The sequence below is a fragment of the Xenopus laevis genome, chromosome 5L (genome assembly GCF_017654675.1).
Source record: "Xenopus laevis strain J_2021 chromosome 5L, Xenopus_laevis_v10.1, whole genome shotgun sequence".
Classification (NCBI taxonomy): domain Eukaryota; kingdom Metazoa; phylum Chordata; class Amphibia; order Anura; family Pipidae; genus Xenopus; species Xenopus laevis.
In genome coordinates this window covers 153,102,232-153,124,667 of record NC_054379.1, presented here as the reverse complement: position 1 = coordinate 153,124,667, position 22,436 = coordinate 153,102,232, and the positions used below count along the sequence as shown (strand labels likewise).

The window sequence follows — 22,436 nt, the reverse complement described above, 5'->3', positions numbered from 1 at the left end:
TACCAGGCAGCTGTTATCTTGTGTTAGGGAGCTGCTATCTGGTTACCTTCCCGTTGTTCTTTTGTTTGGCTGCTGGGGGGGAAAGGGAGGGGGGTAATATCACTCCAACTTGCAGTACAGCAGTAAAGAGTGACTGAAGTTTATCAGCGCACAAGTCACATGACTTGGGGCAGCTGGGAAATTGACAATATGTCTAGCCCCATGTCAGATTTCAAAATTGTATGTAAAAAAATCTGTTTGCTCTTTTGAGAAATGGATTTCAGTGCAGAATTCTGCTGGAGCAGCACTATTAACTGATTCATTTTGAAAAAAAAATGTTTCCCATGACAGTATCCCTTTAAGTTAAGAACAATGCACCTTCGGGGCGGGAAGGGAAATTATGTGACTTTTCGTCACAAAACAAGGAAGTAAAAAAAAATGGTTTCCACTTTTTCCTTTCCCGCCGCTAATTTGCATATTCAAAATAGGATTCGGAGTCGGTTTGGTATTTGCCTGAATCTTTCAGGAAGGATTCAGAGATTTGTCAAAATCCCAAATAGTGGATTCGGTGTATCCCTAAAACAAAGCTAAATTATTCAGTTCCAAGACTGAATTTCCCTCTTTCATTATTTTTCCAAGGTGGCAAAAGTGCAGTATTGACGGCTCTCATTGTGGGCTTGGGTGGAAAAGCCATTGTTACCAACAGAGGATCATCAATAAAGGGATTCATCAAGAATGGAGAAAGGTAAGTGCTAATTAAAGAAAAATCATATCTTAAAAAACCTGCCAGAATATATATAAATATAACTGCACACTTATGAATCTCCAATTTTCTAAAAAATTCCCTTTAGGTTTGCAGAGATCTCTATTACACTACGAAACAGAGGGCAAGGTGCCTACAGACCTGATGTGTTTGGAAACTCTATAACAGTACAGCAGCGACTAACTACTGAGGGTAGCCGCACATACAAGCTGAAAAGTGCAACAGGTACAGATGGACAGCAGACAGTAACTCACTTTTGCATCTGAAAGGACAGTAACATCAAAAAATTAAAGTGTTTTAAAGTAATACAAATATAATGCAGTGTTGCCCTGCACTGGTAAAACTGGTGTGTTTGCTTCAGAAACACTACTATTGTTTATATAAACAAGCTGCTGTGTAGCAATAGGGGCAGCCATTTAAAGGAGAAAAGGCTCAGGTTACACAGCAGATAGCAGATAAGCTCTGTAGAACATAATGTGTTATCTGTTATCCACCTGTGCCATATAGCCTTTTTTTTTAATTTCTGCCATGGCTACACAGCAGTTTGTTCATATAAACAATAGTAATGTTTCTGAAGCAAACACATCAGTTTTACCAGTGCAGGGCAACAGTACAAATATAGTATATTTTCATTACTTTAAAAACCTTATTTTTTTTTTTGTGTTACTGTTCCTTTAAACTAAACCAGCAGTGATGTGCAACTGGAATCTTAACACATTTGTTTCCTTGTAGGTGCTATAGTTTCAAACAAGAAAGAGGAGCTTACAGCGATCCTTGATTATTTCAATATACAGGTAATTAGAGAACTGTCTGTGTAAACCTGGAAATAGATCTGTCCAATCTACCCAGTGGCCAAGCAAAAACTATTTAGCCAATTTGACAACATATCTAATAGGGCAGATTGACAAATGCCCCTAATTTTTTACTCACCCCTCCTTGCAGATTCTTTCCATCTTCTTTCTTCGGTCTTTTTCATAAGTTTCGGCGCATATGCAGTTGGAGTAAATTTACGGTCCCGAACCACTGCGCATGCGCCGAAAGTCACAAAAATGTTCAGCTAATGTGCAGTTGTTCGAAACCAGAAATTTACTCCAACTGCGCATGCACCGAAAATGCCGTCAAGACACGAAGATTACTGAAGAAGAAGATGATGGCTGCTGTGAACTTCGAGGCCAGAATCTGCACAGAGGGGTAAGTTAAAAATTAGGGGCATTTGCCCGGGGGGGGGGGCATGTAGGCTGGGGGTAGGAGGGAGGGGGTCTACCCAGGGTAGGGGAGGGGGTTATTAAAGGTTGAATTCTCCTTTAAAGTTTTAACTACTTAAAGGAAAAGTATCACCAAAAAATGAAATTGTTTTAAGGGAATGACAATATAATGTACTGTTGCCCTGCACTGGTAAAACTAGTGTGTTTGCTTCAGAAACTCTACTATAGTTTATATAAACAAGCTGCTGTGTAGCCATTGGAGCAGCCATTCAAGCACATGATACACAGTAGATAACAGATAAGTACTACTATAGTTTATATAAACTCTGTATACTACAGAGCTTATCTGTTATCTGCTGTATAACCTGTTCCTTTTTTATAGCTTGAATGGCTGTCCCCATGACTACACAGTAGCTTGTTTATATAAACCACTGTTCCCCAACCAGTGGCTTGTGAGCAACATGTTGCTCACCAACCCCTTGGATGTTGCTCCCAGTGGCCTGAAAGCAGGTGCTTATGTTTTAATTATTGGCTTGGAGTTAAATTTTGGTTGCATAAAAAACAGACATACTGCCAAATAGAGCCTCCTTTATGCTGCCAGTTCACATAGGGGCTACCAAATAGCCAATCACAACACTTATTTGGCATTCCCAGGAACTTTATGCATGCTTGTGTTGCTCTCCATCTCTTTTTACATGTAAATATGGCTCATGGGTAAAAAAGATTGCGGACCCCTGATATAAACTATAGTAGTTTTTCTAAAGCAACCAGTGCCGGGCAACAGTACATTATATTGTCATTCGTTTAAAACAATTGAATTTTTTGCTGTTACTGTTCCTTTAAGATAATTTTCCTAAAGTGATTTGTTTTGAGAGTAAATTTTTAGAAATTGCTCTTTGTCCAGACAAGAGAAGAGGAGAAGAGGCCCACGCAGGCAGTGTTGCTATCTTCACTTGGGACATGCTAAAGCACCCGCCATATGCAATTGCCCACTCAGGGATTTTTAATCATGTGGGTCCTTTTTGGAAAATATATATTTTCCTCCATCAGCAGCTGCTTCTTAGTAAAGGAAAAAATTCTGCCTCAGCAGCAGTGATGAGCGAGTATTATTGTAAAGGTAAAACTTTTTAACTTGATACTTTGCAGTGTTCCTTTTATAGGTAGATAACCCGGTGTCTGTTCTAACTCAAGAGATGAGTAAACATTTCCTACAGTCTAAGAATGAATCTGATAAGTATAAGGTGAGTAGAGAACTAAACTTATTATAAAGTCATGTCTGTCATTCTGTAACAAACCCATATCTCAACGTAAAAGCACCAAAAACCCCTGGATATCACTGCTAAATGGGGTGATAAATTCTGACCTATGCTGCTATTTATTCTCTCAATAGTTCTTTCTGTTGATGTTTAGGTTGTAAATGTGTCCGTTGTGCATGGCACTTATCTTTTTAATAACCCTCTTTTGGAAATGAATTATACTGCATGGATTTCAGTATACTGTAACCTGAAGGCTGATGATGCTGATATCTGTATCTCCTCTTGTTTCTTCCTTTTATTTTATGTGCCACTAGTTGCCTTTCCCCCATGCCTTTATGATGTCCCACTGTGAGTAGCGATAAAATGACTATATACTCTTCTATTTCCAGTCTGCACCTCTACACTATACCTGTCAATCACTTTAACAAAACAATCTGCCCAGCATCACAAACTCTTTGCATGTTAAGAGTGTTTGACTTTACCCATGCCTTCATTCCCTCATACTTATTTCCCTACAATTTTTTCTCACTGTGCAGGTCTGCTCTTGCACCTATGTGACATCTGATATAGTGAATCCTCTTACTAAATGGCCATATTATTGATCCAAATCAATTTATAATGTATCTCACACCTTTCACAAATGGAGTTTCTGCTTTACTTTATATTGTGTTGCACTGCCACACTTATACCCCTCACTAGTAGCACCATCTTTCCATAAAGGAGAAGGAACGGTTAAAACGAAGTAAGCCATATCACAAAGGTCCACCTAAATTTACCAGTAAACCCTCAAAGTAATGCTGCTCTGAGTCCTCTGTCAAAAGAAACACAGAATTTCTTTCCTTCTATTGTGTACTCATGGGCTTCTGTATCAGACTTCCTGTTTCCAGCTTAAACCTCATTGCCCCGGTCGTGAGCATGCTCAGTTTGCTCCTCTTCCCTCCTTCTCTGCTGTAATCTGAGCCCAGAGCTATAAGTGAGAAGGGAGAGACTCAGGCAGGAAGTGATGTCACACTAAGCTAATATTGTAGCTGATATCCTGAACAAACAGGGAGCTTCTAGAGCTTTTTACTCAGGTATGGTAAAACATTCTACAGAATACATATAGCATTCTAGCTTGCACTATTGCATGGAATCTATTGGCAATAAAATGCCTCCGTAACTTTCCTTCTCCTATAATGCTTCTCACTGCCACACTCCTATTTCTCATCTGTGCTCTGCCTCGTTCTCTAATGTTCCCTCTGCCAAATTCATATGTTTTTTTATTTATTTTCCATCTCAGTCTATGGGGTATCCCATTGCCACATTTATTCCTCTGATTTCATGCTTTACTTCATTTTAGAATGCATTCCACTGCAAAGTTTACTCTTTTATCCTTCTGAGCCTCATTTACAATCCCAACCCTTCAATTCTTCCACAAATAAATAATCAACCTTCATTGTTGTTTTCGTATTACTTTATGGGACTTTTCCCAAAACATGCATAATCTGATATTCCTCACCTACCTATACCTGCCATTTTCTGTTATGCAGTTCTTTATGAAAGCAACACAGCTAGAGCAGATGATGGAAGATTACACTTACATCATGGAAACAAAGTCCACGACTCATGATCAAGTTGAACATGGTAGTGAGGTAAGAGAAGATTGGTCTCTGAGGTGTATAAATGTAGTACATTGCTCAGTGGTTAGCATCTACACTACCAGAACAAAGGGTCTAAGCAGTTTTGGAAAATGAAATCCAATAACTAGAGGCAAGTAAGTAATTTTGTTTGTCATTAGTAGAGACAGCTAAGGCCTGTGCAGTAGTAAACCCAACCCGCACCCGCCCGATAGCCACCCTCCCTCCACCCGCGGGTATTGGGCTGGCCCGAACATCACTACTGTGCAGAGCTTAAAGTAACAGTTCATTGTTAAAATAAAATCTGTGTAAATAGTTTGCTCTGAAAAACGTGTGCAGTTGTCCTGAAGTCTGGCAATGCCTCTTTTATAAATGCAAATCATAATGCTCTGCATTTTTTTTTTGGTTCTAGAGACTCTGTGACCTGAAGGAGGAGTGCAAACAAAAAGAGGAGAAGTTTAAAAACATTGCCTCGCTGGGAGAGAAGAAACAAAAACTGGAAGATCTAAAGAATGAGATGGCTTGGGCCCAGGTGAGCTTTTTTCATAGGACTGTGACCTATTTTCAACTTACACATAGACACATTTCTCCCTATTTCTCCTGTGTAATGATTAAAGGTAATAAATTCTAATGAATAGGTTGGATATTTCAAAATTATAATTTACAGTTTAGGATATGTATTAAATATGCATCAGATTCTATTTTATCCCGAGTAGAAATACTACAATTTTCCAGTCTTTAAAGTTGTTTAAAGCTCCAAGTCAGTTTATTGCCAACAGATTAGCCGCAATAGTGCAAGCTAGAACGCTATATTTATTCTGCAGAATGCTTTTCCATACCTGAGTAAACAGCTCTAGACACTGTCTCTGTTTGTTTAGGATAGAAGCTGCCATATAAGCTTGGTGTGAAATCACTTCCTGCCTGAGTCTCTCCCTGCTCACTTACAGCTCTGGGCTCAGATTACAGCAGGGATGGGAGGAGGGAGGGGGAGAGGAGCAAACTGAGCATGCTCAAGCCCTGCCCTGGAGGTTTAAGCTGAAAACAGGAAGTCTGATACAGAAGCCCATGAGTACACAATAGAAGGAAAGAAATGCTGTGTTTCTTTTTACAGAGGATTCACTCGTTTACTGATGTATTTATATAGACCTTTCTGATAAAGCTTACTTAATTTTAGCCTTTCCTTCTAAATAATATTAAACAATAACAGATAAGCAATAAGCAATTGGACAAAATTCTCTCAAAGTAGATTTCTTACATTGTGGGGCATATTTATCAAAGGTCGAAGTTAAAAAAAACTTTTGAATTAAAAAAGACCAAAGAATGGAGGTCGAAGGTTTTTTGGGGTTGAAGTGGGGCGAATTCGGCCTACTTTGAAACATACGATCGTACTTCGATTTTTAACTACGACCTTTGATCTCCCAAACTTCCCCAATTGCCTCCATACAGGTTGTAGGAGGTCCCCATAGGCTAAAACAGCACTTTTAGGTGGCGAATGGTCAAGTCGACGTTTTAAAGAGACATTACTTCAAAAAAATTCGACCTTCGAATTTTTACGTTTTTTCAAATTCGAATTGAAGTATGACTATTCCCTAGTCGAAGTATACAAACAATCGCTCGAAATACGAATTTTTTCACTTCGAAACTTCACCTCGACCTTTGGTAAATCTGCCCCTGTGTATCAATGCCATTGGTAAAAACCTCATGTCATCAGTAAGACAAGTTACTGTTAGTGACCCTGACCCATTTAAATTATAGGTTACAGTGTATGGAGTCAGCCCACAACACAACTTTCCACCTCAGAAGCTGATATGAGACCCCCTCAGCCAGGTTTACCCCATGACAATTGACTGTCCAACCTAGTGTAAAGTGAAGACTGACCTTATTTATTCCTTCATACTTCTTATATTATGTATATAATGTAACATAAATGTTTGGTCCCATGGAAGTGCTTTAAATAAATAGGTACCTGTGGTGCGAGGGGCTGTTAAAATAATGAGGGTGTTGGCTATGGGCCCCAGTTCACTGTAGGGGATTGTTTCCAGGAGAAATCCACATATGTTGTTCCATTTTAAATTAAAATTTTTAATACATTTTTTATTTTTAGGTAATTGAGGCAGAAAAACAGATTAACCCAATAAAAGAGCAAATTGTGGCCGAGGAAGGAAGCACAGTGAAGTATGAACAGAAGATAAATGAATGCCAGGTATATATTCTTCTTTTTATATATTGGAGGAAGAACTTTTGGGGATCTTTTACATATAAAAACCCCCCAACAAAATAAAAGAAAAAATAGCTGACAGCAACAATATAACTGGCAGTATCCAAACGTGTTCATGTGATCAGCTCATAACAAACTGAAACTAAATTAAAATTAAAGAAGACATACTGTATATGACAATTGAAATCCCCCCTAATCCTGTAGACAATAATGAACAATAGATGGTGCTGGTTTCAGCTAAAAATGACCATTAACATGTGTCACACCAAGATTTGTGGCAGCGCACACCGGCAGAAGAAGAAGAATCGCCCACTCTCGAGGTTATGGTTAAAAGTAGGGATGGGCGAATTTTTTCGCCTCGTTTCACCAAAAAAATGACGGGCATAGACTTGTATGGCGGCGTGCGTCAAAAAAAAAAAAGATGCGCGTCACCAAAATTTCGTCGCACAACAAAATGTTTTTGACACCCATAGACTTTAATGGGCGTCTGCGACATTTCGCCGGCGGCGAATTTTTAACGAAACGGGTCAAATTCGCCCATCCCTATTTAAAAGGTATATTTGGGCGATTCTTCCAAGATGCCGGTGTGCGCTGCCACAAATCTTGGTGTGCTTTGAAACGTCTCCTTAGTGGCGGACTCGGAGCAGCGGCACCCGGGTCACAACGTGGACGGGGTAAGACTCGAAGTATACTATTTCTTTAAGTGATTTATGGTAGATTACGGGGAGCCGATAGGACGTGGATAATTGTGGAACTTCAGTGCAGGGTCCGGGGCAGGTCCGGACTGAGAATTAAAATAGGCCCTGGCATTTCAGGTACACAGAGGCCCAATCAGCTCACACAGAGGCCCAAACAGCCCCCACCAGCCCACTAAATACTGACTTTCTATGGGACCTTATAGCAGCCCCTCTGGCATTTGCCAGAACCCACAGATTGCCAGTCCCTGGTCCGGGGCATTAAGCACCTGGGCCACTAGCCTTAAACGGTGAGCAGCGTCAAACAAATTCCTTGTGTGGGTTACATTCCCTGTGCCGAAAAATTTAATTAACCGTGTAGTCTGTATAGAAACACTGAATTGGAAACTGTGGGTGTCTGAATACCATTAACATATGTCCCCTTAATTATAGTTCTGCTACGGTCCCTGTCTGATGTTCAAATGAGACCTAATGGTCATTGGCAGAAGCACAGTACAAACACAAGCCAAAACAGGCTTCAGTTCCCTATCAGGTCAGCCTAGCTGCTGATTGGTTCCTGTCCTACAGTGCAGTGTGATGAGTGCCACTTGCTCCCCTGCTCATCCACAGAACTCAGCCAGAAGGAACAAATGGGAGTGGACTAGTAGGATTTGGGGGGAAATTTTCAATAAATCAGCGGAAATACAACATTTTAAAGTACATTTCATCTATTTTTAGAGGAGTGTAATGCATCTTGTTTTGATGTCTTCTTTAATAAATCTCTGTCAGCTGCAGTTATACCAGCAGCTTATTAAATCCAAAGTTGAGTGTTACTTTCACATGGAGCTGCCGTCTTGCAGGCAGCATCTGTTACATTTGTGCATGTATTCTGGCTCTCTCTCTCTCTCTCTCTCTATATATATATATATATATATATATATATATATATATATATATATATATATATATACACACACACAAGAAATTCCAATAGTTTTAATGTTTTAAACTTTTTTAAAATCTTTGTTTAAAGGTGTTATTTGTTGACATTTCTGCAGATGGGGTGATCTTTTTTGAAGGGCATTCTGTACCTATACTATACAGGATGTTTCTTTTTCGTTTAGTCAATATTGTAGTCTATAAGGCTGGTAGATACTCCACACGCATTTGGGTTTAGCAAGATTTTAGTGCACGGGTTCAGCACTGTCAATAGAGATTGAGATATAGAAAGGCCATAGTGTGGGCTGCAAAGGTGTGATTCTCACCTGCAGGGATTTTTAAATCTTTTTAATAGATATCTGGACACTTTTGGACATCTGATGGGGGTGCATGTGGATGAGCAGGTCCTACAAATGAGCCAATAAGCTGCCAACTCATTGCGGAGTCAGGATTTATTGGACCATGTATGGCCACCCTCACGCTTTCTGTTGCAGATAAGTTTAAAAAATCTCTTTACGTTTCAGGACAAAGTAAATAATGCTGAAGAGAAGTTCCGTGCTAAACAAGAGGAGCTTGATAAGATCACCCAGGATGCTGTAGCGCTCAAGCCCCAGCTCATAGCTCTAAAAGGGGATGTTCAAAAAAAAACAAAATCCTATAATAATGCTGAGGTAAAGCTTGGTTCTCTCTTTGAAAGCATGACCAGTGTATCTATTCTTGCACAATAACATGTCATTTGTTTTCATTATAGGACCACTAGATTTTGTTCTGCATGTACAGGTATAGGATCCCTTATCCGGAAACCCGATATCCAGAAAGCTCCGAATTACGGAAAGTCCGTCTCCCATAGACTCCATTATTATCAAATATTTCAGATTTTTAAAAATGATTTCCTTTTACATTGTAGTAATGAAACAATACTTATACTTGACCCCAACTAAGGTATGTTTAATCCATATTGGAGGCAAAACAATCCTATTGGGTTTGATTAATGTTTAATTAAAGTTTTAGTAGACTTAAGGTATGAAGATCCATATTACAGAAAGATCCCTTATCCGGAAAACCCCAGGTCCCGAGCATTTTGGATAACAGGTCCCATACCTGTACTGGTTAATACAGACTCATTGGCCAGGAAAAAGGCAATGTCAAACCAAAAAAATGTTTTGCCTAATGAAAGAAAACACAATTCTAAGCAACTTTGCAATATACATTCATGACACATTTTCTATGGTTTTAAAGTTATTTGTATATCCCTTTCTATTCTCTGCCCTGGTGGCACAGACTGTTGATACAATGTAAGACAAGGCAGCTGATTTTGCTGAGGAACTAAGACTTTTGCAACATTGTTTAAAAAGCAAGAACCTAAAGTTAAGCAAATGCTGCTTTCAGTGGCAATTGTTTTTTCTGATAACTTTAAAGGTGAATACCCTGTTTAAGGCTTTTTGTTATCCTTAGCAGCTGGAATTTAGGGCTAATGTCAGAAGCTTTTTTTCAGGGTGTCTCTCATGTGGCTCCCCCTCAATGTAACCTCACTCAGGTACGTTTGATTCCCTATATTGGGACTAACATTTTAAATTTTGGTCATCGTGTTTACTTTACTGCTGTCATTGTCTCTCTTCATAATCTGGATGTAGATTTATTTGTATGTTACTACAAAAAGGCAGATGAAGTCATTGGGCATTCATTATTTCTGCTGTCTCTGCTTCAGGAAGGGTCCACTCTTTCCAAATAGAAGGTTAGCAGGTTAATCACCGGCCCTAATGATTCTCAACTGTAACATGAAATTATTTCCCTCGCTTTTTGTTTTTCCGGGCTCCTGAGAAGGTGGTGCAAGTTCAGCTTGTAGGTTTAGCCTAACCTAAGTATCTATTTTCCCTCTGACTGGCTCACAACTTTTCTTATCACCCGTCCTTTATGTTATAATAATACACACAATCTACTCATTGGCACCAGAAGAGCAGAAGGTGGGTTGTGGCTGCAGATTTGTTGGATTCTTGTTTACCATTTGGAAATGTTCAGTAACAAGGACAATTTATCCTCCTAGGTTTTGTTTAACCGGCATATATTGGAATTTAAACGCTTAGAAAAAGACACAGAACAACTCTGCAATCGCATCGAAGAACTGAAAAAAAGGTAGAAGACATTTTATGTTTTTCATCTCTCAGTACAAAAAGAACTGATCAATAAGGACATTGCCGCAAGAATTCTTGTTCTTTTGTTTATGGGACCCACAAAGAATTGTATTGATGATCGTGGCATTGTTTTTTATCTTCTTGTCTTAGTGATGATAATGCTTCTGAGGGTGAAATGATGGCCCGGCAAAGAGATATAGCCCAAATGAGGGAGAGGAAGAAAGCACTTGATGATAAAGAAATTACCACCAATCAGCAAATCGATCAGCTTCAACAGGCGATAGAGAAGCATAAAGAAGAGCTCACCACAATTGCGTATGAAGTGATAATCTTTTATGATTTAATGACACAGGTTGCAGAATTTAGAAAAGGTTTAAATTCAACGGATTGTAGATTCCACTGTATTCAGCACTACCAGGTTTAGAAGCACCTTACCAACTACTGAACCAGTATAGTGCTGCTGCTACAGGCAACTCACCTATTAATGTCTTTGGTTTTTACTATTTAAAGCCAAATATCTTGTTACATAAGTGCAATGGTATAGAAAGTTACTCTCAGTTGTGAAGTTTTCATCCTGCAGGTGCATAGAGAGCCAAACATAACATTTGGCTGCAGTTTTCAGCAAAAGCTGTGCATGTGTGCCATACTTAAAGGAGAAATAAAGCTTAACTAAAGATGTAGGCTAGAAATGTTGTACATTGGTTGCCCGAGGCAACCATAGCCCTTTAGCAGTAAAGATCTGTGTCTCCAAAGATGCCCCAGTAGCTTCTTTTCTGCTGATTCACTGCACATGCTCTGTGCTGCTGTCACTTACTGAGCTTAGGGCCCCACTCACAATATACAGTACACATAGAATAGAAATGTCACAATATAAGGCTGATTAGTAATTAATACAGATAATTACTACATGGCAGCACAGAAACCAGTGCAATTAGCATCAGAATTTAATAATCAGCAAACCTGTAGCATCAGCTTATATTACAGGGGAAGCTCATTTTCTGCTGGATAATTAGTGACGAGCCCTAAGCTTAGCTTCTCAACAGCTGCTCAGAGCCCACTGAGCATGTGAGTGTCACAGACACTTTCCAAGATGGTGACCCCCTGTGACAAGTTTGAAGTCCTGGATCATTGCTGCTATTGACAAGCTGAAACTTTAGACTGGTGCAATAAGTGCAGTATATAAAACATTACATTTTAGCCATATTAATTTTTAGGGTTTAGTTCTTCTTTAATGGGGATTCGATTTGTCCCAAAGACAAGACAAATCCACCCATTGCATCATTGCTACTGTGCCTGAGGAAATTCTCTGCTACAGAACAATGAAAAATCCAACGATTTCCCATTATCCTTACTGTCTGTTGTTCATGTGCCCAAATAAAATTTGGATGTTTGAGACGTACAGAGGACACAGAGCATTACTTATTGCGTTTATTTCTAATTGAAACAGAAATGAAGAGCGGAATGTTAAACAATGGATGGAACAGCACAAGCGAAAGCTGAGGGAGCTACATGAGAGTAAGACAGACCAGTTAAAGAGATTTGGGCAGAATATGCCGGCCCTTGTAGCTGCAGTTGACGAGGCTTATCAACAAGGCCGCTTTAGAAAAAAGCCTTTTGGACCATTGGGTGAGTCTTTCTAATAGCGATTAGTTCTTTCTGACATTTACTACCTGCAAGACAGGATGTAATCAATGTTTTTTGCACTTTATACCCTTATCAAAACTGTACATATACCACCCCAGGATCCAATATCTGCTTTAGGAAACCAGGCCTTTTCACACTCGTATAGAGAAAAGTGGGCAGCAATGTGACTTTCAGTTCTCTGCCTAGAAGTTTTGGGTACTTAAGCCAGAAAAAAAGAAGTTAAAAATAAATAAAAACCCTATTTGCTGGATATAGGGTTCTGGGGATAGCACAGGCACAATTTCACAGAAGTGAATATATTTAAGGCTGAGGATGTCGATATATCTAGTAGTGGAGAGAACTGCCGGGTTTAAAATTTGTTGCTTACCTTCCTTTCATCCCTAGGTGCCTGCATCCATCTGAAAGACCAAGAGCTGGCACTTGCAGTTGAGTCTTGTCTTAAAGGACTCCTGTTTGCTTTCTGTTGTGATAATCACCAGGATGAAAGAATGCTGCAAAATATAATGTCAAGAGAATACCCACAAGGCAGAAGACCGCAAATTATTGTCAGCGAGTTTCAAAATGAAGTCTATGATGTTAGACAAAGGTAGGTACAATGTGCTTAATCCTCTCCTATAATGGTACCTAAAAATCACCAGAGAAGTGATAAGGTACAGTAGAACCACCATTTTACATTTCCAAGGTGAAAGTGTCCAGTCCATGTAAATTCCAGGAAACTGTAATATTCTTTTCTATAAAATCAGGGTTCTACTGTATATAGGTATGTAAAGGAAGAAGGTATATGGTAAATACTGTTCTCCGAAGCTTTCATTCAAGACTGAAAACAGTATTTTATTGTAAAATGACAGCTAACATCAGTGTTTATCTGATGTTTTATGAGCTTGATAAGGTTGTATAGCATAACTATATATTTATACTAATTCAGTGTCTCTTATAAAATCTGTAATAGTCCCTTCCACAGCCCGCCGCATGCGTCCTCTCTCTTGCAGTTCCGGTTCCTCTATGGCGTGCGCGGCCTCACGCGGCCTCATGCGCTGGCGTGATGACGTCATCGTGCAAAGGCGTGAAATTTAAACTATTTAAAGGGACCTTTTTGAATTTCTCACTGCCCGTTGTTAGGTTCAATTAGCCTTGTTCCTAGGTGTGTTATTCTTAGTAAATACTATTGATCCTTTGTGTATTGACCCTTGCCTGCCTGCTTTACTACTCTGACTTCTCCAATCCTGACCCTTTGCCTTTTCTCCGACTATTCTACGCTCTTCAATCCGATTCCGGCCTGTCTGAAGATTCTCTGCTTGTGCTGGCCCGACCTGCCTGTTCCGGGTGGTTTTCTTCCTTCCAGTATGCTGATGAGACGATCGTGCCCCTTTGCTCGTCCAGAACCGTTATCTTAGCTTCTCTCTTAATTAAGACATGGCGGCATCTGATTAGCTGAGGGCTCCTCCCGAGGTGAAAGGCGGTGGGTAAAGGCAGAAGTGAGAGCCGAGACCAGGGAGCTTAGGTTGGGTTCTGGATATAAGGTGCAAAACGTGACACTCTGTTTACAGATTATAACAATACATGTGTAGCCTTAGAGAACATATGTTTTTAGATGGGGTCAGTGACCCCTATTTGAAAGCTGAAAAGATTCAGAAGAAGAAGGCAAATAATTAAAAAAAGAAAAAATTAAGGCCATTTGTAAAGTTGCTTAGAATTAGCCATTCTATAACATACTAAAAGTAAACTTAAAGGAGAACCACCCCTTTAACCATTGCATTTGATCGATTGTCTTATTATCTCTGTACCGCAGTGTGCAAAGTACAACTTTGTGATTGTGAGGGGAGATAGGGGAGATGAATACCTACCACTAACACCTGCTTGCATCAAAAGCGTGGCCATACTGGACCAAGTCAGCAGAGCCATGTATAATGCACACCGACCACTATATGCCCAAAAATCAACCAGATATCTATAGGCACAATTAAAAATTTAGACAGGCTCGGACTACATTGGCACCTTGATTTGGTCAACAACCTGTATTGCTTTCATGGTTGATCTTGGCCCGAGAGCCAAATGATCGGATCAGCTGGATATCGCCCAGCTCAATGTGGGCAAATCAGGGAAAAATTAGATGTATGGCCATATTAGGATTCTGCTTATGACAATTTAAGTAGGATGCATGTAATAGGTCACACTAGCAGGGACTTAACTACAGAGGAAGCAGACCCTGGGGCTGTAGGGGACCCTGGAGGTATAGGGGCCCCATGAGAACCTAATTCATATACAATTTCAATAAGTATTGGTAAAAACCAGTCAACCTCGAGACATTTTGAGGGCCTGAAAAATAATTTTCTGCGGGGCCCATTAAGATCTAGTCAAACCACTGCACTCTAGGGACCATAATTACATCCCATAATCCTATTGGACACTTAGTAAAACTGGATTTAAAAGTCACCTGCTGTAGACAGCACTGTCTACCATTAAGGAAGCTTTTCAGTATGTACTGAAAGTGCAGATTAATATGATTATTACTGAATTAGAAACTTTCAGAGCATGGTAATGAACACCAGCATTGTTAAAAAGGAAAAAATAAGATATATTTTACGAATTTCTACACCAGGGGTGCCCAAAAGGTAGATCGGGATCTACCAGTAGACCTTTAGCTGGTGATCAGTAGATCTCAAGACATGTCAACAAACAACTTGTCTAAATCTCCCTCTATATCATGCTTTTCATTCAGATATTTATTATGTTAAGGTTACATAAGAAATAGTTGTTTGTTAAATACACGGTCTCTGGGAAATAAACAGAACAGCCCACAGCTGGGAAGGAAGGGGCAGAGGTTGTTTCATATAGAGATTAGCTAAGTCTAGCCAGGTTAAGCAAACAAAACATAAAATAACCCTGAACATTGCTTCCCTGCTGTCCCAAAGCACAATTGTTTCCCTGCAGAACAGTTAGGGACCATCTAAAGTTTTCTATCCACAGCAGTCAGAGCAAGTAAATGAAGGGGGAATTTCTCTGCATACACTCGAGTTTCTAATGAAAACAGTACACATTTTTTAATCAAAGTATATTGGAGATAGGTTTCTTTTTCATTAAACAAATTAAAAATGGAATTAAATTTTTTTGCCTTTACATCCCCTTTAGCCCCTTTTTGAGTTTGTGACTGGAGAAGGTCACACAATTGTTAGGGTTTGGGCATATGACAGTAATAATAAAGTTAATGTTCTAACGTCATGATTTTGTCCTGCCATATTTACTTACAGAGCCACATTTCATCCAAACCATCCAACTGTGTTGACTGGATTGGAAATCGACCATCCCGTTGTTGCAAATTGCCTGATTGATATGAGAGGCATCGAGAAGATATTAATAATTAAGGTTAATTAATAACAAAGTTAAATGCCATAGTTTTTTTGTTTTAGTTTTTACCTGCTTTCTCCTGAGGAATGATTCTAGGCTGTGTGTGGTAACATATGCTAGATGTGCGTTTGTACAGGTACTGGACCTGTTATCCAGAATGCTCGGGACCTAGGGTCTTCTAAATAATGGATCTTTCCATAATTAGGATCTTCATACTATAAGTCGATTAGAAAATCATGTAAACATTAATAAACCCAATAGACTGGTTTTGCTTCTAATAAGGATTAATTATATCTTAGTTGGGATCGAGTACAAGCTACTGTTTTATTATTACAGAGAAAAATTTTAAAAAATTTTTTGGATAAAATGGAGTCCGTAATTTGGAGCTTTCTGGATAAAGTGTTTCGCGGAGGGGGGTGATCAGTGACTTTCCTTGGGTGCCTTTTACTTGTTGGCCTGGCATTGCAGTTACAAAATCCTCAGTTTAAAAAAAAAAAAAACAATTGTATCTTAAAGTTATTAGGGACCCCTAGTTACTTTCTGCAAACTGCCACCTGAAAGAAGGTTCTCACATTGCCTCATGTCAGGTGGGGCCCTGAATAATACGACTGTGTGGGTCACTATAAACAGAATAATACACAAACTAAGGTTGTCCAGGATTTGGCCGAATCTTCATGAAGGAATCTGGATTTGGCCAAATCCCAAATTAGTGGGACTATAACAAACACATATTTAATGCATCATTAGATAACAATAAACAACAAGCATAATTAGCTGCATTAAAAAACTTCATACCAAATATTATGCCAACTCTGACATGGAGGCTGGAGCCTACTTTCATTGCTGTGGGCTTGTTGGGAGCCAACATAACAGGTAGGAAGTGTCTGGGAAATGTCATTGGGAGAAGGAACATAAGCTTTGTGGTGTAATCGGTGACATGTATTTGATCTTATATTTTCTTTGCAGAGTAAGACTGAAGCAAGAGAAATAATGCAGATCAGGGCTCCTCCCAGAAACTGCCGTGAGGCCTTTACAGGTGAAGGTGACCAGGTGTATACAAGCCGTTACTATTCATCTGACACTCGCAGGGCTACTCTCTTGAGTCGTGATGTTGAAGGAGAGATAAGGTTAGTTGTTTATGGATTCCTCTTTTTTATGTCATTGCTTTCTGATTTTATTAAACCTTGTGTTAGATAGGAATGAATATAAGTGAGAACCTTTGGGCTTTCTTAAATCGATTAAGAACAATTTAGAAGAAATAGAACATTAAGTCCAAATGAAAATATCAGTACAATCTGTAATCAGCCACCTGTGAAGTTGTGATGCATGAGTCGGGAATGACCTAACCCATGGATCCCCAACCTTTTGAACCCGTGAGCAACATTCAGAAGTAAAAGGAGTTGGGGAGCAACACAAGCATGAACCATGTTCTTGGGGTGCCATATAAGTGCTGTGATTGGCCATTTGGTAGCCCCTATGTGGATTATCAACCTATATTGAGGCTCTGTTTGGCAGTACACATGGTTTTTGTACAACCATAACTTGCCTCCAAGCCTGGAATTCAAAAATAATCAAATTTGAGGCCACTGGGAGCAACATCCAAGGGGTTGGAGAGCAACATGTTGCTCAAGAGCTACTGGTTGGGGATCACTGACCTAACCTATGCTCAACCCTAATTTGCACAGCCCTAACCAACGCAATCCTTCTTCCAGTTTTAGTCACATTTCTGCATTATTAACCGAACCCTTTTTTCTCTGCTCTTACTGGAAGGGGTGTCACACAATCCCAATCTCAAATCTTCAGACACTTCAGGGCACTCGAAATTTAAAAAAAATTACAACATTATTGAGAAACATTTTGAAACAAGCAAATTTTACTTAAAGAGGAGCTATTGTGAAAATGTAATATAAGCTTCATCATACTAAAGTAAGAAACTTTCTAAATACAATTAATTAAAAATCCTGCGCTGTTTCTGAAATAATCAAGTTTATCTTCACTATTCCTCTCTCAGCATCTGTTTCTCTTCATTCTCTCTTCATGCAGCAGTTGGGTGTCAGTGTCAGATGAACGATCCAATATATCTTATAGGGGGGCTCCTTTCCTTGGAGATGTATTAGAGATCACTCAAATAACTGATTCCAGTATAAACAAAATCTAACAAAATAACTGCCTTTTGCACAAATTCTGCACGTAGAGAGACATGATGTCTGGTGATTTTAATAGAGTGAGCTCTAATACTTCTTTTAGGCAAAAGGATCCCACTATAAGATATACTGCATCATTCATCTATATATTTATCTTTCTTTCCTATTAATAACATTGGGATCAACCATCATTTTTACCGGCAAGGTCAGTAAAATACCAGCTAGGTGGCAACCCTACTTGTCATCCATGTTTGGCCACCTTAAAAATTCATTGAATATATAGACTGAATGGGTCTTTCTTTATATAAAATATGGCTAAACAAAACAGAGCAGATGGCCAAAACACAGACTTTAAAAAGTATGAAGTAAAATATGAATAATATATTAATATATCTAGACAATATACAGAGTACCTAGAGGAGGTGCAAGAGGGGAAGTCATTAGGATTAGCATTTGTTGCACAATTTCTTTGAACATTTTGTCACCAGGTTGTTTTTAGCTTGGTGGAAAGGAGGACAAATGCAGTTAAAGTTTCTAAGCAATAATCGTTTCAGGCGATTGTCATTCAAAGTTATTGGGGGTAATTGCAAGCATTACGTCCCCCTGCCCAATGAGCTACATCATGCTTGGAATCAGCCCGGTGTGCCATTCTCCTCAAGGAGCTTTATATTAGTGGTTTGTTTTTTAGAAATATCTTTGCTCCTAACTTCCATTGAAATTTTATGTTTTTTTAAAGTCATTTAGAGAACGAGCTTAGACTATTTGGAGCCCAGACGGCTACGACGCAGCAACGTTTGTTTTCTGTCAATAAAGAAATTCAGGAAAATTACGGCATTCTGCGGCAGCTTCATAACTCAAAGAAACAAATACAGGTAACTTTCCCTTCTTCCCTCTGTTCAGAACAATGCAGTGTTTGCCTTTTACCATTCCTGGGTTCTTTTTCAAGTGTGTATTAGGTCTTTGTCTTACTGGAAGATCCATGTAACAGGGACTCAGCTTTTTAAAACAATATTCTGCTTTAAAATGCTTGGGTAATCTCCTGATTTCAAGTTGTCATGTACAGACTCAAGCTCCCTAGTTCAAGGGACAGCAAAGCAGCCCCAAAAAATCAGAGAATATTCATGTTTGACTGTAGGCATGGTGTCCATGCATGGAAATTGCCTTGAGATGAATGTACTGCATGTCCTTGTGCAACTGATGGGGTCCATGCATTCTCCAACACAAATCCCTACAGCCCCTTAGAATCCATTAAAAGGTTAGGAATGAGGTTAATGGTTCTGCGATCATTTACATTAAAATAACCACCACTGTGAGAGGCTTTATCAATTCATCATGTGAAAATGATCTTCTCTGGTTATATTTGTCCTAGAGAGAGCGTCGCACATTGTTGGACCATATATCAGAACTGGAGAATGTGGAAGAGCAGCCTTCCATAGATATTGCTACTCTGGTAAGACACTGACTTTTTCTAGATCGGGTACATGTGCTAACAAGACTTCATTTTAGTAGCCATTGGAAGAAAGATTTTATTTCCGATGTTCAGCGCTTGACTTGTGAAACAGAGCTTTGCATATCTTCTATAAGAGAATATTAATGAAACACAAGAAAATGTAAGGTTATTGGCATATGGACCTTTTGCAAAGTTTATTGGAAGCCTCTTGTATCTGCTGCAGGGCCACCATCGACCATGGTTTGGGGTGTTTAGGGGGGGCCCGACCATGCTGCACTTACTTGGATATGCCGGGCCAGGTCCTCTGGTGCCTGCATATTTTTTCTAACTGCTCTGATTTGCCAGGGAAGAGTAAGTCCTGGTATAGCCACATGGGGATTGGATGGGTGAAGTTTGAACCTCCCCTCCAGTTTATTCTTGTTTATTCTTATTTACTGGGGTTGTGGTTTGTTAGCATAACTTTCCTTCCCAATAAAGGGGAACAATTGCATAAAATTAATATTAGCTTCATCATACTGAAATAAGAAACTTTCTAAATATGATCAAGTAAAAATTCTGTACTGTTTCTGAAATAATCAAGTTTATGTTCACTATTCCTCTCTCGGCATCTGTTTCTCCTCATTCTGTCTTCATGCAGCAGTTGGGTGTCAGATGAATAATCCAATATATCTTATAGGGGGGCTCATTTTGCCTAGAAGATGTATTAGAGCTCACTGTATTAAAATCACCAGAAATCATGTCTCTCTACATGCAGAATTTGTATGAAAGGCAGTTATTTTGTTAGATTTTGTTTGTACTGGAATCAGTTATTTGAGTGAGCTATTATACATCTGCTAGGAAAAGGAGCTCCCCCTGTAAGATATATTGGATCGTTCATCTGACACCCAACTGCTGCATGAATAGAAACAGATGCTGAGAGAGGAATAGTGAATATAAACTTAATTATTTCCGAAACAATGTAGAATTTTTAATTGATTGTATTTAGAAAGTTTCTTATTTCAGTATGAGGAAGATTATATTAATTTTTCATTTTCCCCTTTAACTTCTTGTTGCTCATGATCTTCCTTCCTTCTTTTTCTCCCTTTCCTCCCCCTTTTCTTTTGTATTTTGCCTTTCCTGATCCTCCCTTTCCAGCTCCTGCTCTTCTTCTGCCATATCCCCTCAGCTCTTACCCTTGAGTTTTTCCACCTTCCACCCCTCTTCCTTCTCCCCACTTGCCTTAACTTTAGGGTACATTCTCTTGGGGAGACTTGCTTTCCCCTTCTGTCTTTCCTCCTCTTCCTCCGCTCCTTCCTTCACTTTTCCTTTGTCTGCATCATTACCTGATTCCACTGCCACCTCCTCCTCCACCCTACAGGCTACTCTATTGGCTGAAAGAGTTCATCCTCTATACCAGGCTAATAAATAATAGCATCATTGAAACTGCTAAAAGATTTGTCAAGTACCTTTTAATAAGTAGACATTTCTGTTTTTTCTTTTGCTTTGTTTTAACAGGAAGGCGAAGCAGCAAAAAACAGGAGCATCATAGAACTTGTTAAAAAAGAGGTGGAACTGGCAAAGGAGAATATGGGGTGCTTGAAATTGCTTCTAACAATGGCAGTGAGCAATTATGAGGATATAAAGGAGAAAATCAGTTCAGTGACCTACATGGCTGAACCATTGAAGGTATTCTTTCCATTCATTCTGAATATGTGTCTTTCAACACTAATTGAAAGAATAGAATATGGATTTTAATTGTTTTTCCACCCAAATCAACCATGTATTTATGTTAGTGCTTTTCATATTTTCATTTGATGGAATCAGTCTGTTTTCTCATTTGTAAATAGCTATCCTTATTGGATTTGTTTTATTCCCTTTTTACAAACTCATTGCCTGGGTGCTGTGGGCGGGGGTAAAAGGAAAGTTGTAGGAGCTGCAATAGTGTTGTCCCCAACCAGATGATAAGAAAGAAAAGGATTTGACTAAATCCTCTTATTTCTGAGTTGTTACAATATTTCAATGGAAATGGATAGTATAAAGAAACATGTCTCTTTAGGTATCACCAACGGACTACAGAGACCATGAAAATCCTGAAACGTAGTGGCATGTTTGCTGAGCTTTAACAAGCCCCTGTTTTTGAATGTAATGTATGTATTGTAAAGTATGTAATGTATTTGTAAAGTTTGCAGAAATGATAAAAGTCAGTATTTGTGAAGGATGATTTCAGAGGAATAGAGAACAGCAACAAAGTGAAACTCTAACATCACTGTATTCTATACATAGATCAGGAGATAAGACTTGAGATAAATACAGTATATAAGAATTAAAGAGATCCATCACTTAATGCAGGCAGACCTTCAGAGAATTGATCAAGAAGTGGAGAACTGCAAACAACATAGAAAGCACTATGAGGAAAAACTGAAGAAGCACTTAGACCGGATCCAAAAACGAAAGGAAGAAGTATCAGCCAAAGAACAAGAGTTGGAGGTGAGATTTCTTACGTAGTGTAACATCAGGGGTGGGGCTTGGGCGCCAGGGTGGGCGGGGCCCAGGGGGGCCCCAAAAATTTTGTTGTACGGGGCCCGTGATTTCTAATGGTGGCCCTGCTCAGACCTCAGCTAGTAAGCCTGGCTGAGGGCTGATTGCTGAGAAGGGAGGGCTGATTGCTGGGGAGGGAGGGCTGATTGCTGGGGAGGGAGGGCTGAGAATGGAGAGCTTCAGCACTGAGTGCTGAGGAGGGAGGGCTGACGACCGAGGAGGGAGGACAGAGGTATGAGCCACGAGGGGGGAGATTTCAACAGGATATGTGTCCAGGAAGGAAGTGTGTCTGCTGCCTCTTCGGAACTGTGAGTACAATAACAGGCAAGTCTGCAACAAATGAATGTCACTGTGATTTGCATCTCAGCTGCTACTGAGTCACTTCCTTGGGCTGATGCATCGATAGGGATAGAGAAAGGGGGAGGCACAAATGAGCCTGCCCAATGGGCACACAGAGGATTATGTTTTTTATTCATTTCAGAGACCCTGGAGCAGAGTCTTTTAAGCATAATAGAACTAAATGATGCACTTGAGTGTGTGTCTGCACATGGGGG

General features: G+C 39.5%; 1 protein-coding gene across 3 annotated transcripts in view; it reads left to right on the top strand.

Annotated features, from left to right (window-relative positions):
* The window catches only part of LOC108717191 (structural maintenance of chromosomes protein 6), a 72,320-nt gene that overhangs the window by 15,522 nt on the left and 34,362 nt on the right, over nucleotides 1–22,436 (top strand). For 2 of the 3 annotated variants that reach the window (XM_041563564.1, XM_041563565.1), the window contains exons 4-22: nucleotides 619–724; nucleotides 831–967; nucleotides 1,475–1,536; nucleotides 3,108–3,188; nucleotides 4,733–4,834; nucleotides 5,232–5,351; nucleotides 6,924–7,022; nucleotides 9,175–9,321; nucleotides 10,146–10,187; nucleotides 10,695–10,783; nucleotides 10,933–11,097; nucleotides 12,230–12,408; nucleotides 12,811–13,012; nucleotides 15,675–15,789; nucleotides 16,738–16,898; nucleotides 18,652–18,787; nucleotides 19,285–19,365; nucleotides 20,860–21,030; nucleotides 21,694–21,831. In XM_041563564.1, coding sequence (XP_041419498.1) covers nucleotides 619–724; nucleotides 831–967; nucleotides 1,475–1,536; nucleotides 3,108–3,188; nucleotides 4,733–4,834; nucleotides 5,232–5,351; nucleotides 6,924–7,022; nucleotides 9,175–9,321; nucleotides 10,146–10,187; nucleotides 10,695–10,783; nucleotides 10,933–11,097; nucleotides 12,230–12,408; nucleotides 12,811–13,012; nucleotides 15,675–15,789; nucleotides 16,738–16,898; nucleotides 18,652–18,787; nucleotides 19,285–19,365; nucleotides 20,860–21,030; nucleotides 21,694–21,831 — 2,333 coding nt within the window. The remainder of the gene's footprint in view (nucleotides 1–618; nucleotides 725–830; nucleotides 968–1,474; nucleotides 1,537–3,107; nucleotides 3,189–4,732; nucleotides 4,835–5,231; nucleotides 5,352–6,923; nucleotides 7,023–9,174; nucleotides 9,322–10,145; nucleotides 10,188–10,694; nucleotides 10,784–10,932; nucleotides 11,098–12,229; nucleotides 12,409–12,810; nucleotides 13,013–15,674; nucleotides 15,790–16,737; nucleotides 16,899–18,651; nucleotides 18,788–19,284; nucleotides 19,366–20,859; nucleotides 21,031–21,693; nucleotides 21,832–22,436) is intronic. The other variant, XM_018264026.2, reaches the window with a different exon arrangement.